Raw genomic sequence first — 13398 nt, 5'->3', positions numbered from 1 at the left:
TTCTCGAAAGAATACAATTATTTTTAAAAATATTATTTCAATTCAATTATTTTCAATAATTCTGATATACAATTCTTCGAATCAATTCAATTATTTTTATAAATTGTCAATTTCTTGGCAAGAATTCAATTAGTTTTGTAAATAATAAAATTCTTTTGAGAAATTAAATTATTTTAAATACAATTTTAATAAAATTTCTAGGTAAAAAATTCAAATATGATCAAGATAATTTCAATAAAATTTCTCTAACAGGTTTAATTATTTTTACAAATTGGAATGAAATTTTTCTAAACAATTCAATTGTTCTCAAAACTTTTTTAATAAAATTCTCTGTAAATTTCAATTATTTTCAAAATTTTCAATTAAAATTACTTTAAAAAATTTTAAGTTATATTATAAAGAATGTTATTATTTTATAAAAAATTACATTATTTTTACGAAATTTAATGAAATTCTTCAAAAAAAATTAAATTGTTTACAAAAACTCTAATATTTTATTTTATTAAAACTTTTTTAAATAATATTGAATTCCTGCGAAAAAATTTATTATTTCTACAAATAATTGAATTTTTGCAAAATTTAAAAAAATAAGTAAATTTTTGAGAAGAATAATTTTATAAAAATTGTATTCAAAATAATTGAATTCCAGTAGAAAATTTACTATTTATTGGTATTATTGAATTTTTTCGAAGAATTTAAAAAAAATGTTTAAAAATAATTTAATTTTTCCTGGAATTCAATTAAGATTGTATTTAAAATAATTGAATTCCAGCGAAAATTTCATTATTTTTATGAAAATAATTGAATTCTTGAATTGAATTTTATTAAAAGTTTTTTAAATAATTGAACTCCTGTGAAAATTTAATTATTTTTTTAAATAATTGAATTTTTTCGGATAAGTTTTACAAGATTTTTAAAAATAATTGAAATTTTTGAAGATATTAATTAAAATTGTATTGAAAATATGTGAAATCCTGATATGAATTTTATTATTTATATAAAAAATAATTGAATTTTGTACAAAGATTTTTATTATTTTTAAACTGACTAAAGAATTGTATTACAATTATTAAAAATAATTGAATTCTTTATAAAATTCAATTATTTTCAAATTTTTTTATAAATACTTTCCAAGAATGCAATTATTTCCAATTCAATTTTAATTAGATTTATCAAAAGAATTAAATTATTTTCAAAATTTTTGATAAATACTTGCAAGAATTCAATGAATTTCAGTAAATTAAATATTACTATTTAGATATTTTTCTCCCTTATGAGGAAGCTTTGTATTTCAAATTATAGAGAAAAAAAGTACAAAACTTTTATAAAAAAAATTAGAGTAGAAAAAAAAATTCTTCTAAATCGTTAATATTTCAAACGTTTTGAACTTTTCAACGTATAAAGAGAAAATATTAGATAAAAACGAAAGAAATATTTTACTATTATTTACCTTTTTACTCTTTCTTCGAGGTTCCAAAAGAACCCGTTCACTACCAGGAGTTGCGATTCGATAAAATCTATGCCTCAAATGATGTTTATCGCCATGATAGCAAATTGAACATAAATCATAATTTCCACATTCTGCACATTTCCAACGAATGCCAAAAATTGGCTGCTGACGACACGTGTCGCACATGGTGCCATCATGCTTCACACCAGTTGGAGCTGAGTCTAAAATTCTCAAATCATAAGCTCCCGAACAGCGATAATTTGCCGCTGTTCCATTGTCCCAAACTACGACAACTTCTTCTGGAGATTCAAAATTTCGCACTGTTCCCACATGGCCTTCGCCGCCATCCTAAGAAAAAAAAGAGCATCAAAATGTCAGAACATGTCAGAAAAAAGCTATAAAACACCAAAATGTATTTTTTTCGCCAATTTTTCCAATTTTCTGCATTTTTGTACACAAATTTTTTCAAAAACGAAAAATAAAAAAAACAATATTGAAAAGAAAATAAACTACAAAGAAATTATTGAAAACTATTTAAAATAAATGAAATAATGCAAAAATATACGTCAAATGATGTACAGCGAAAATTAAGGTTATAATTAGACGCTAGGTGTAAACAACTGATCATATCATTATTTTTAAAGTCAGAAACAAAAAATAGACATGCGATAAGGAATATTAACAATCTACAAAAAAAACAATTGAAAATAAACTAAAAAAAAATGCCAAACAATAAATTCTCATATCTATTTTCGCCTCATATTTCTCCAAACAACAACTATTTCTCAACACAATCAAGTGAAAAACAATACCAATTATTATTAAAATCAATCAAAATAGTTGTCATTCGAAAAAGAGGGACTAGTAATAAAGAAAAATATCATAAAACATTGTCTCATTTTTAAATAGATAACCTAAATGTTAACCTGTTTTCCCCATTTCCATTCTGGTCCTCGAATAACACGAGCACCAACACCTTCCATCATAAAACGCGTCGCACGAGTCCCGGTACTCGCACTCGCCTCCATTATTTAATGACAAAATTACCGCACACTATTAATATTAATGAAAAAAAAACCCGAAAACGCGAAAACTTTTAACCACACACATCCGCTTAAAAAAACACCGCCATATCGAACTAATGTCAAAATCATATAAAACTTTGACAAGGTTAGTTTTTCTCAAACACTACCGAATAATAACACCGAAAAACGAAAATAACGTTATAAAAATGGAAAACTATTATTACAATATCTAAATTATATTAATATTTGCATGTCATTAATAAATTGAACCTGTAAAGATTAAAAAAAACAAACATTTTCAATCATTCCGTAGAGCGTTTTTTCAGCGATAAACATGTGATAATCAACAATGGCGGACAAAATGGCGACTCGCGTCCATTCGGATGTGTTCGGAAATGTACGAAGTTTTACGAACGTGGCCGAAGCGAAATACGAACATAATCCTATTATATGGCGGTAAATTTAAATGTCATTTTGTGTTATTTGGAAAACTTGTCTTCTTTTTTTGAAAGAAAATCTGAAAAAATTTTATTAAAATATATAAATTATGATTAACTAAACGATTTTTATTCACAATTGGAATTTTTTTATTTTATTTTAGTCTCAAAGCTCAGTAAATATTTTTAAAAATTAAATTAATATTTAATTTTCATATTATGTAAATTGAAACCTATTTGTTAATTTAATTCAATAAATTAAAATTATTTTTGTTTTACTTTAAAAATTAAATTTTTATTATTAATTTTAATTTTTCAAATTCAAATTATATTTTTTATTATAATTTTGTTAATAAAAATTTTATTCTTTAGTATAATTTTGTTAATTCAAAGTTAATTCTTTAGTTGATTTTTAAAATTAAGATTTTATTTCTTAGTTAAATTTTCAAATAAAGATTTTAAAAGTTTTAGTTGATTTTAAAAATTAGAATTTCATTTTTTACTTTAATATCGTAATTAATTTTTTTTTTTGTTTAATTTTCTAAATTATACTCCTATTTTTCAGTTTCATTTCATAAACTATAATTTCATTTTAAAGTCAAATTTTACTACATACTTAAGATTTTAATTTTTAGTTTAATTTTGAAAATAAGATTTTAGTTTAATTTTTTTTAAATGTTATAAAAATATTTAATTGACTATTAGTCCGAAAGGATCATTTTTTTATTTATTATGTTATTATTCGCACTTAAAAGACACAAGTGAATATGAAAAAAATATAATTGCTGTAAAACAAAAACATTTATTTTAATTTTAAATGCAAAAGCGGTTTGTAAAATAATTTTAGATAAATTGTAAACGAAATTATTTTTATAAGAAATATTTGCTAATATTGAATTTAAAAAAAACGATTATTAACGAATTAACTATTTTATTTACACATTGTAACAAAGAGTAATTTTTTTTATTGGTGTTTCGATGTTAACAAATTAGAATTATTTTTAAAATTCATATCATCCGCAAATGAAGATATAAAAAAGTTGATTTAAAAAGTTTTAAAACAAAGATATATCTTTGATGAATAAAATCAAGAAACTGTGCATTAATTAATGTATTAATATATATTTTAAAAAGTAAAAATAAATATTGTTTTGAAGACGTTAAAATTGAGCTCTACAAATCTAAAATATTACGCTGAATTTAAATTTTCTATTAATCTAGTATTACACGGGAACAGTTAACACAATCTTTTCTTTTCTTTCTTTTTTTTTTGTTTTTTTTTTGTTTTTTTAAGGCAAATAGAAAAAAATGGATTTGCATTATTTAATGAAGTTGGAAGCAGCGGTATCAAGACGATCCGAATTCACTCATCCATTTTTCATATTTCTCCAAGTCTTCCTGCGAAACACTTTTATTGCAACGCTCCACCGCTTCGTCAAAGTCCTCCGCAGACACTGGCAAGTCCAATTCTTCCTTTGGCAACTGTCTTATTTGATCGGGTCTCAGACCCGCTATTTTCTTTCGCATCGACATCATAGACGCGTCTCTGAAAAATTTCAAATTTTTAGTTCGTTTCAAATATTTTATAATGTAATTTTTCTACAAGTATTATCAAATAATTACGAATCATTTGTTTTGTATTTTCCTGATTTTACCCTTTCACTGGTTTCTAGATTCAATTATTCGAAACTTGAATAGTTTTATTCAATAAATATTTAAATACTTCATATTGTTATTTTCGGAAATAAGTAATTAAAATATTAAAAATAATTGAATTTTAAAAAATTATAATTAAAAAAATTCTAAGAATTGATTTTTTCAAAGATAATTTTAATATAATTTTTAGAAGCTAATTTTCATTTTTAAATTTACACTTGAAGATTTTTCATTAAAAATTTTGAAAATAATTCAATTATTTTCAAAATTTGCAATTAAAATTCTTCAAAAGTTGAATTTAAAAAAATATAATAAAATATACTTGAAAAGAATAAATTATTTTTAATTAAATTTTATAAAATTTCAATTATTCAAAAAAATTTAGTTACAGTTATATTAGGAAAATTTAATTATCGAAAAAAATTATTCAAAAATAATTTTTTCACACTATGTATAAAAATTGAAAGAAGTTGCATTGTATACTTAAAAAATGCCGTATTTTGTTGCAATATATGAAAGAAAAGTCGAAAATGTCGCATTTTTTAAAAAATATTCTTAAAAATTCGAAAAAGTCATAATATCCGAAGTAAATGAGTGTAAACAATAAAATAAGAAGTATTAGAAAATAAATACGAATAGTAAATAAATGTAAATAATAGTACAATAAATATAATAAAATAAATTTGAATATTAAATAAAAAATGATAAATAAATGCAAACAATAATATGATGAATATAATCAAACTAATACAAACCTGCAAACATTTGTAATATCAGCTCCTGAATAGCCTTCGAGTTTCCTCGCGATTTCTTTAAGATTTACGGAAACGTCCACTTTCACTTCACGAAGATTAATTTTTAAAAGAGATTCTCTTCCTTCATCTAAGAACAAGACAAACAGTTACAGAAATTTAGTGAACAATTAATTAAAGAAAGATTAAAAAAGCAATTAGTAAATTATTAAATTAAAATTTAATTAAATATTAAATAAGTAAATAAAATATTAATTAGATGAATAAATATTAATTAAGTAAATAAATATATATTAATTAATAATTTTTACACGCTTCGGAATTAAAAATAACGTACCATTAGGTAATGGAATATATATTCGTTTCTCTAAACGTCTCCTAAGTGCCTCATCAATATCCCAGGGAAAATTTGTAGCTGCAAGGACCATAACCACTTTGCTTGGATCCTCACTAAAGAGAAAAATTTTCAAAAAATTATTTTATGCAAAATGTAGCGATTCACTCGGCGAGAAAAAAAATTTTAAAATAGGGAAATAACAGGGTGTCTACTGAAAATATGACTTAAAATTCCAGGATATTTTCAGGACATTCCAGCACATTCAGGCAAAAGTCAGGGATTTTTATTTAATTTTTAAAATTTATAGGAAAATTCTGAATTTTGGTGTCTTTTTTGTTTGCTGCATAAACTATGAAATTGCCAAGAATTCTAATACAAATCCTTCAATTTTGTCTATTTTTGACAATAATTTCTTTTTAAATAAATTTTAAATAACTTCGCATAAATTCAATTATGTTCAAAAATTTTTAAAAATTCTCGTCCAAATTTCAATTATCTTTATAAATAATAAAATTCTTCTCCGAAATTCAATTATTTTCGAAAAATTTAAATAAAATTCTTTTAATAATTCTATTATTTAAAAAAATGTTGACAAAATTCTTTACAAGATTTAGTTCATTAAATTGCAATTTGAATAAAATTTTCCTATACAATTCAATTGTTTTCAATACATTTCTTTAAATCAAATGACAAATTAAAATTATTTTTTGATGGATCAAAAAAATTATTTTTTTAAATTTTAGTAAAATTTTTAAATTATTGAATATTGAAAAGCAAAATATGGAAAATTCAAGGACAAAAGTTCAAAATCCAGGACATTTAAGGACATTTTTTCAAATTCCAGGACATTTCCAGGAATTCCAGGACTTCAAGGACCAGTAGACACCCTGGAAAAGCATTTCTAAAAACATATATTTACCTATTTGAACTAATACCATCCATTTGAACGAGTAGTTCAGACTTGACACGTCTCGAAGCTTCATGTTCCGATTCTGAACCTCGTCGAGAACACAAGGAGTCTATTTCATCGATGAAAATTGTACTCGGAGCGTAAAATCTGGCCTGTGAGAAAGAAATGGAAAATTATTTACATTTTGTTTATATTATATTAAATTATATACTTCTTCAGTCACTTACCATTTCGAACAATAGTCGCACCAGTTTTTCGGATTCGCCCCTGTATTTTGATGTCAAAGTGGAAGACGAAACGTTAAAGAATGTTGTTCCACATTCCGTTGCAACGGCTTTAGCTAACATTGTTTTTCCCGTACCAGGAGGGCCGACCATTAAAACCCCTTTCCAAGGCCTTCTGATTCCCTGGATAAAAATAAATTCATTAACATTTAATTAACGAAAATTAATTAGTTTCAAATAATCGATAATTTTCAATAATTTATGATTTAAATTTTAAATTTAAGGAGCAACTATTTTTTTTTAATTTTAAATAAAATTCAAAATACTTTCTCAATATGACGAAAATGTTTATAGAGGAATTATTTTTGAAATTATAATGTAAATTGAGAAAATAAAAGATTTAATTCTGTACTTTGAAAAAGTCTGGCATCCACATGGGAAGCACGACAGCTTCTTCTAACAGTCTTTTGGCTTCATGAAGATCGGCGATATCATCCCAGTGAATATTTGGATTTTTTTGAACAATATCTCTTTCTGTGAAAAAAGAAGTTATTAAATTTATTATTTTATTTATATCAGAATTTATTAAATTTCAAATTACTTCCAATTTAAATTGTTAGGTACATTTCTAATCGTTTAAAACTCACCTAATACATCTACAAGATCTTTATCCATTCCAGATGGTTCGAATTTCCTTTCTTCAACTTCTTCTGCTTTTTCAGTTTCCGTTTTATCCTAAAAGAAAAAAAACGTAAAATACGAGACTCAAAAAAAGATTATTACAAATAAAATACTTCAAAATGCTTGTAAAATGTTCAAAGTGAATAAAAATGATACTTATTCGTATTGAGCAGAAGAAAATACCTTATTGGAATCATCTTTTTTGACTGGCTTTTTGTCATCCTTTTTACCGGCAGTTTTTGCATCAGTCTTTTTTCCTGAATTAATTGCTGGTTTACGTAAACCTGAACGATTCTGCTGAAGTTTTGATTGATTCTTCTGAGGTTTGAAGTTCCTAGAATATAAATTTTTAGAAATCAATAAAACAATACCAATTCAAATCATTCTTTATATTTTTAATAATTTCAACTTTCAGAAGATTTGAAATTGTAATTTTAAATCATTTTAATTCTTGTGGAAAGATAAATAACGATAAGTAGATATTTAAAATAATTTAACAAATTCAATAAGAATTTAATTTAGAAATTCTGAAAAAGTTTGATTTGGAAAAATTCTAATTACAATTTGTTCGAGGTATTTGGATTCCCGAGAATAATTAAAAAACATTTTTTAACAATTGGAAATTTTGTCAAATTTTATTGAAATAAATTTTATATTTTAAAAAAATGTATTGAGATTTTTTAGAATAGTCTTGTTTTTTAAAGAAAAATATTCAAAAATTGGAACAATTATTTGAAAATAATTAAATTTTAATTGTCAAAGACTAGAAAGTAAAAACATTTGCAAAAATGACTAATTTCAAGAGTGGAGAGAATTAATTTATTAATACGACGAAGTAAATACGATGATTATTAAATTAAAATAAAATAAATTAAAATAATTTAAATTACAATTAGGGATTTTTGGTAATCATAACAATTAGATTAATAAAAAAAGAAAACATTTGGACTAGTGGTTTTAATAAATTTCGAGGTGAAAATAATTCTCTTCAAGAAATGAGGACAAATTCTGAACGTTCAGAACTTTAGAGACTATTCAGGGACAATACAAGATGATTTTTAAATATTTTGAAATTTTAAATTAATTCTTTAAAAATAAATGAATTTTTTTTATAAAAAGAAGTTTTTGGGTATTTTATACAATTCCGTAAATGTAACAAATAAATAATAGATAATAATTAATACTTTTGTTCTGCTGGTGTTAAAGGTGGCCAGACATCAGGATCCCGAGGAATATTCGATTGGCTCCAGGCACTTGAACTTCCTCCAGACCAGTAAGCAGGATCGCGAGTTGGCTCCTCATATGACAAACAAGAAGTTGCTGCAAAGATAAATTTCAAAATAAATTAGTTGAAAAACAGTTCAAACAAATAATAATTTGAAAACAATAATTTAATTAATTAAAAAAAAATTCTGTCTGTTTGGACAAAAATTCATTTCTTATTTATTTATAATCCATAAATTTTCCAGTTGCCGCAAAGAAATCAATTAATTTTCAAACTTGAACGTTTTAAACAAATTTTTTATTTTTTCAATTTGAGTAAAAATTTTAGCTTTAAACACAAAAATAAAATACAAGGTGGAATCTTTTAGCTCATTTTTGCTTAAGAATAAATATACTATTGTTTTAAAATAATTTATGATCCTTTTGAACGTTCAAATGAATAAAATATTTTTTATAAAAATTATTTCCAGAAATTACTGAATCAAAAAAAGCTACTAACTTAAATTTCACATTCAGAATCATGATAATTTATTTTTTTTACTCGTGACGCAAAATTATTCAGTGTTGCCACAGAAATTTAATTTTGTCTTTCCCTGACTTTTCATTGATTTCCATACAAAATATTGACTTTTACCCTGACCCTAAAGAATATTCTGATTCACTCTAAAAATGAACGAAGTTGAAGTACATTTAAGTATATTTAATTGTAAAATAATTATTATCAAAACATAAATATAAATCCTTTTTTTCTAAATATTTTTTTGTCAATATTGCTGCGTAATTTTTAATTAATTTACTTAGTGAACAATTTTTTTTCGTTGATCAACGTTGTGGACTTCAACTTGGTAAAAATGACTAGAAACTCAAAAAAATGTTCTATTACATTAATTTACGATATTCTTTAATTGTAAAATTATTCGAAAGCATTAATAATTTATTTTTTAAATAAACATTTCGTCATCATTATTTTTTCATAGGAACTAAGATTTTCAAAAGTTTCAAATTCAAACCTTTTTGAAATTCAACAACTTAAAAAAAATTGATATAAAACATGAAGAAATCGATCACTCCGAGTCTTTGACTCGGAGCAATCGATATTTATGTTTTATAATAATTAAAAGATGACCGAGTGATAAAATCATTATTTTATATTATAAGAATATTGTTACTGTAACTTCTTCAAAATTATTTTCATCATTTAAATTCAATTATTCTTTTATAGAATTTTTAATTAAAATTTTTGAAAAAGTTCTTTGAGAAATTTCAAATCTATTTTACCAAACTTCGATTATTTAGAAATTCTTAACAAATAAATATGTATTAGAAAAAAAAACTTTAAATAAATTCACAAAATATTCATTTAAACTTTTAAAAAAAAAATAATTCTATAGAATTAATACTTAAAAGTATGAAAAATTCAGATTTTTAAGGATTTTATTTTAAAACCATTTCAAAATTCAATTACATATTTCTAAAAATTCACGCTATAATGCTTTTAATATTCAATTATATTATCTAAAATTTTAATAATAATAAATAATTGAATCAAAATCAATTTTTATTAGAAAATTCTACCAGAATTCAATTATTTAAATAGAAAAATAAATAATTTATTGAATAATTGAATATTTCTCAAAATTAAATTCTTATAAAAATGAACAAAATTTTTAAAAAATTTAATTCTTTCAAACGAATTTTATAATAACATTTTTCGAGGAATTCGATTAAAATTGTACTAAAAACAATTTAAATTTTACGATGAGTTTTATTTTTTATGAAAATAATTGAATTATTGCGAAGAAATTTCTTAAAAGTTTGTAAATAATTGAATTCCTGTCAAATTTGTATTATTTATAAAAATAATTAAATGTTTGAGTAGAATTTTATTAAAATAGTAGATATTAAAAATCATTAAATTGAGGAAAATTTTTAAAAATATTTGAAAGTCAAGAGTTTTATTAAAATCTTTGAAAATAATTGAATCTCTAAGAAGAATTTTGTTATTTATAAAGATAATTGGAATTTTGACGAGAATTTGTTATACAATTTTGTAACATAATTGAAATTTTGATAAGAAGTTTATTAAAATTTTTGAAAATAATTTTATTAGAATTTATAAAGATAATTGAAATTTCCATGAAATTTTTTTTAAATTTTTGAACATAATTGAATTTTTGCGAAAAACTTTCTTACTTTTAAACATAATTGAATTTCTGCAAAGAGTTTTAATACTTTTGAAAATAATTGAATTTTTGCAATTATTTGTAACTTCTCTAAAATTAAATTTTTTTATATGCAAAGATTTTAATTTAAAACTTTTTCAAAATTCTATTATTTCTAAAAATTCATGATATGATGCTTTTAATATTCAATTATTATCTCAAATTTTAACTGAAATTTATGTTTCTATCAATATTTATTAGAAAATTCTACGAGAATTCAATTATTTAAATGCAAAAACAAATAATTTGTGTGTTGAATACTTGAATGTTTCTTAAAATTTTTTAAAAATTTTTAAATTATCATAAAGAATTTTCTTAACAAATTTTCAAATAATTGAATTCTTTCGACGAATTTAAATAAAATTTTTAAGAATAATAATACTTTTCGACAAATTTGATTAAAATTGTATTAAAAATAATCGGAATTACTGCAATGAGTTTTATTATTTATAAACATACAATTATTATCAAATCCTTGTAAAAAATATTATTTATGGAAATAATTTAATTATTGCTTATTTATTGCCAAAAAATATATAAAAAAATGGTAAATAATTGAATTCCTGTGAAATTTTTATTATTTATGCAAATAATTAACTTTTTGAGTAGAATATAATGAAAATTTATTTTAAATAATTGAATTCTTTTGAAAATTTCATTAAAATAGTAGATATTGAAAATCATTGAATTGAGGAGAATTTTTGAATTTTGGAGAAGAATTTTATGATTTATAAAAATAATTGAAATTTCGATGAGGAATTTTTTTTTAATTTTTGAACATAACTGAATTTCTGCAAAGAATTTTATTACTTTTAAAAATAATTGAATTTTTGCAATCATTTGTAACTTCTCCAAAATTCAATTTTTTTTAGTGTTTTTAACTAAAATTCTTATATAAATCCATTATTTTTAATAATTAGTTAAATATATTATATTAAAAAATGTAACTAATTTCAGAAGATTAATAATTCAGAAGATTTTGAATTATTAAAATTTTTCAAAAATGTAAGTTCTTTAAAATTTCTAATTTTATAAATTCATTGAAAATTGAAATTTTATAAATTTTCAAATTAAAACATTTTGAATTTCAGCTATTTATGAAAATTTTGAACGAAACTCTTTTAAAATTCAATCAATTTTAAATCATTTAAGTAAAATTATTCATTAAATAATTTATAAGTAATGATTTTATGATAGTTTCTTAAGAATTAATTTATTTAAAAAGAAATTATTGTCAGAAATATAGAAAAAAAATTTAATTTGAAGAAATAAATAAATTTTGTTCATTTGAACGTTCAGAACTTAGGAACATAATAATTTGGTTCTAATAATTTTATAAGACTAAATTTTTAATGTAAATGAAATAGTTTTTAATTATTCAGAGGAAAACTTTGCTCCTTTTCTGTTATTTTATCAATCTTGAAAAAAATAGAATTATTTTCAATATTAAAATATACAAACGATCTATTTACCCAGCAAACGTTCCGTTTGAGAATCAACTTTAAAAAGTTGCAAGGTATTCGAAGTTGCTTTAACTTTTTCAAATTCCTGTACAATTTGTTGTTGAACTTGTTGCCACTTTGCTTTTCGTGTTACATCCACAATACTGGCAAGTAGCCTGTGAATTTGTTGAACAACTCCTTGATAATAAACACCAGATGTATCGTAATTACCAGTCAGAGCCATTTCTCTCGCTAATTTTGTATTTTCACAAATTTCATTTATTGACACAGCCATTATCTACAATAAAAGGACACTTTTTATAAAAAAAAACTAGAATATTATTTATCTACAATAAAAAAAAACACTTTTTTGTTAAAAGAAAGAAATTTTGTATAAAGAATATAACGAATATAACCGAAAATCTTATAATGAAAAAATTTTTCTTAGACACATAATCAAAGAATGAAGATTGCAAAATGAAGAATAATTAAGAAAGAAACGAGTGATTTCATTGAAACATGTAAACTGTAATGTTGAAGTAGAATTACACATATACGAAATCGAGAATTCATTAAAATCAAGGTTATGTCTCTCAGAAAGGAGAAGATCGTATCGTATGAGTGTTGCTTTCACCTTCGAATTCAAACTGGATACAAAAATCGATCTCACTTAGTCACTACTTTAGTCTTTCATGAAAAAATTATAAAAAATTAATCTTAACATTTCAAAAAATTGAAAAGTTTACATTTATGAAAGTGACAGGTATACATATATCTGATAAGCAAACAAGCAAATCGTGAGAGACGATATATGTATACACATATAACATATGTACATATGACAACATATACATATATACACGTATGCAAGAATCTAGAGACTTTATTTTATTACTAGACAAACGAAATTACTAGACTTTTCAAAAACAAATTCTAATTTTCAGATCAGAAAGGACGAAAAAATCAATAGATTACCAATTTTTTCTCTCCTCGTTTATCTTTATAAATCTTTAAAAAATTGAATATTTATGAGAGAAA

At 22.3% G+C, this 13398-nt stretch overlaps 2 protein-coding genes across 5 annotated transcripts in view; both read right to left on the bottom strand.

The window, feature by feature from the left end:
- Nucleotides 1–2817, bottom strand: part of LOC122503376 (E3 ubiquitin-protein ligase MIB1) — a 744700-nt gene extending 741883 nt beyond the window's left edge. For all 3 annotated transcript variants that reach the window (XM_043613883.1, XM_043613884.1, XM_043613885.1), the window contains exons 1-2: nt 2377–2817; nt 1451–1798 (exon numbers count right to left, since the gene is read on the bottom strand). In XM_043613883.1, coding sequence (XP_043469818.1) covers nt 1451–1798; nt 2377–2478 — 450 coding nt within the window. In that variant the 5' untranslated portion in view covers nt 2479–2817. The remainder of the gene's footprint in view (nt 1–1450; nt 1799–2376) is intronic.
- Nucleotides 2818–3877: 1060 nt separating this feature from the next.
- Nucleotides 3878–13183, bottom strand: LOC122503330 (katanin p60 ATPase-containing subunit A-like 1). Of its 2 annotated transcripts, none has more exons than XM_043613828.1 (11): nt 12995–13183; nt 12391–12658; nt 8657–8792; nt 7656–7806; nt 7439–7526; nt 7204–7325; nt 6795–6974; nt 6577–6719; nt 5658–5770; nt 5324–5450; nt 3878–4458 (listed from the first exon to the last, which is right to left on the bottom strand). In XM_043613828.1, the coding sequence occupies exons 2-11, from the start codon at nt 12653–12655 to the stop codon at nt 4260–4262; spliced, it is 1524 nt and encodes a 507-aa protein (XP_043469763.1). In that variant the 5' UTR covers nt 12656–12658; nt 12995–13183; the 3' UTR covers nt 3878–4259. The 2 variants fall into 2 exon arrangements, with proteins under 2 accessions (XP_043469763.1, XP_043469762.1); XM_043613827.1 differs by having other exon boundaries at nt 12910–13000.
- Nucleotides 13184–13398: the final 215 nt, after the last annotated feature.

The sequence above is a fragment of the Leptopilina heterotoma genome, unplaced genomic scaffold (assembly GCF_015476425.1).
Source record: "Leptopilina heterotoma isolate Lh14 unplaced genomic scaffold, ASM1547642v1 Lhet_26, whole genome shotgun sequence".
NCBI lineage: Eukaryota > Metazoa > Arthropoda > Insecta > Hymenoptera > Figitidae > Leptopilina > Leptopilina heterotoma.
The sequence above is the reverse complement of the archived record's forward strand: the minus strand, read 5'-3'. Positions and strand labels throughout refer to the sequence as shown.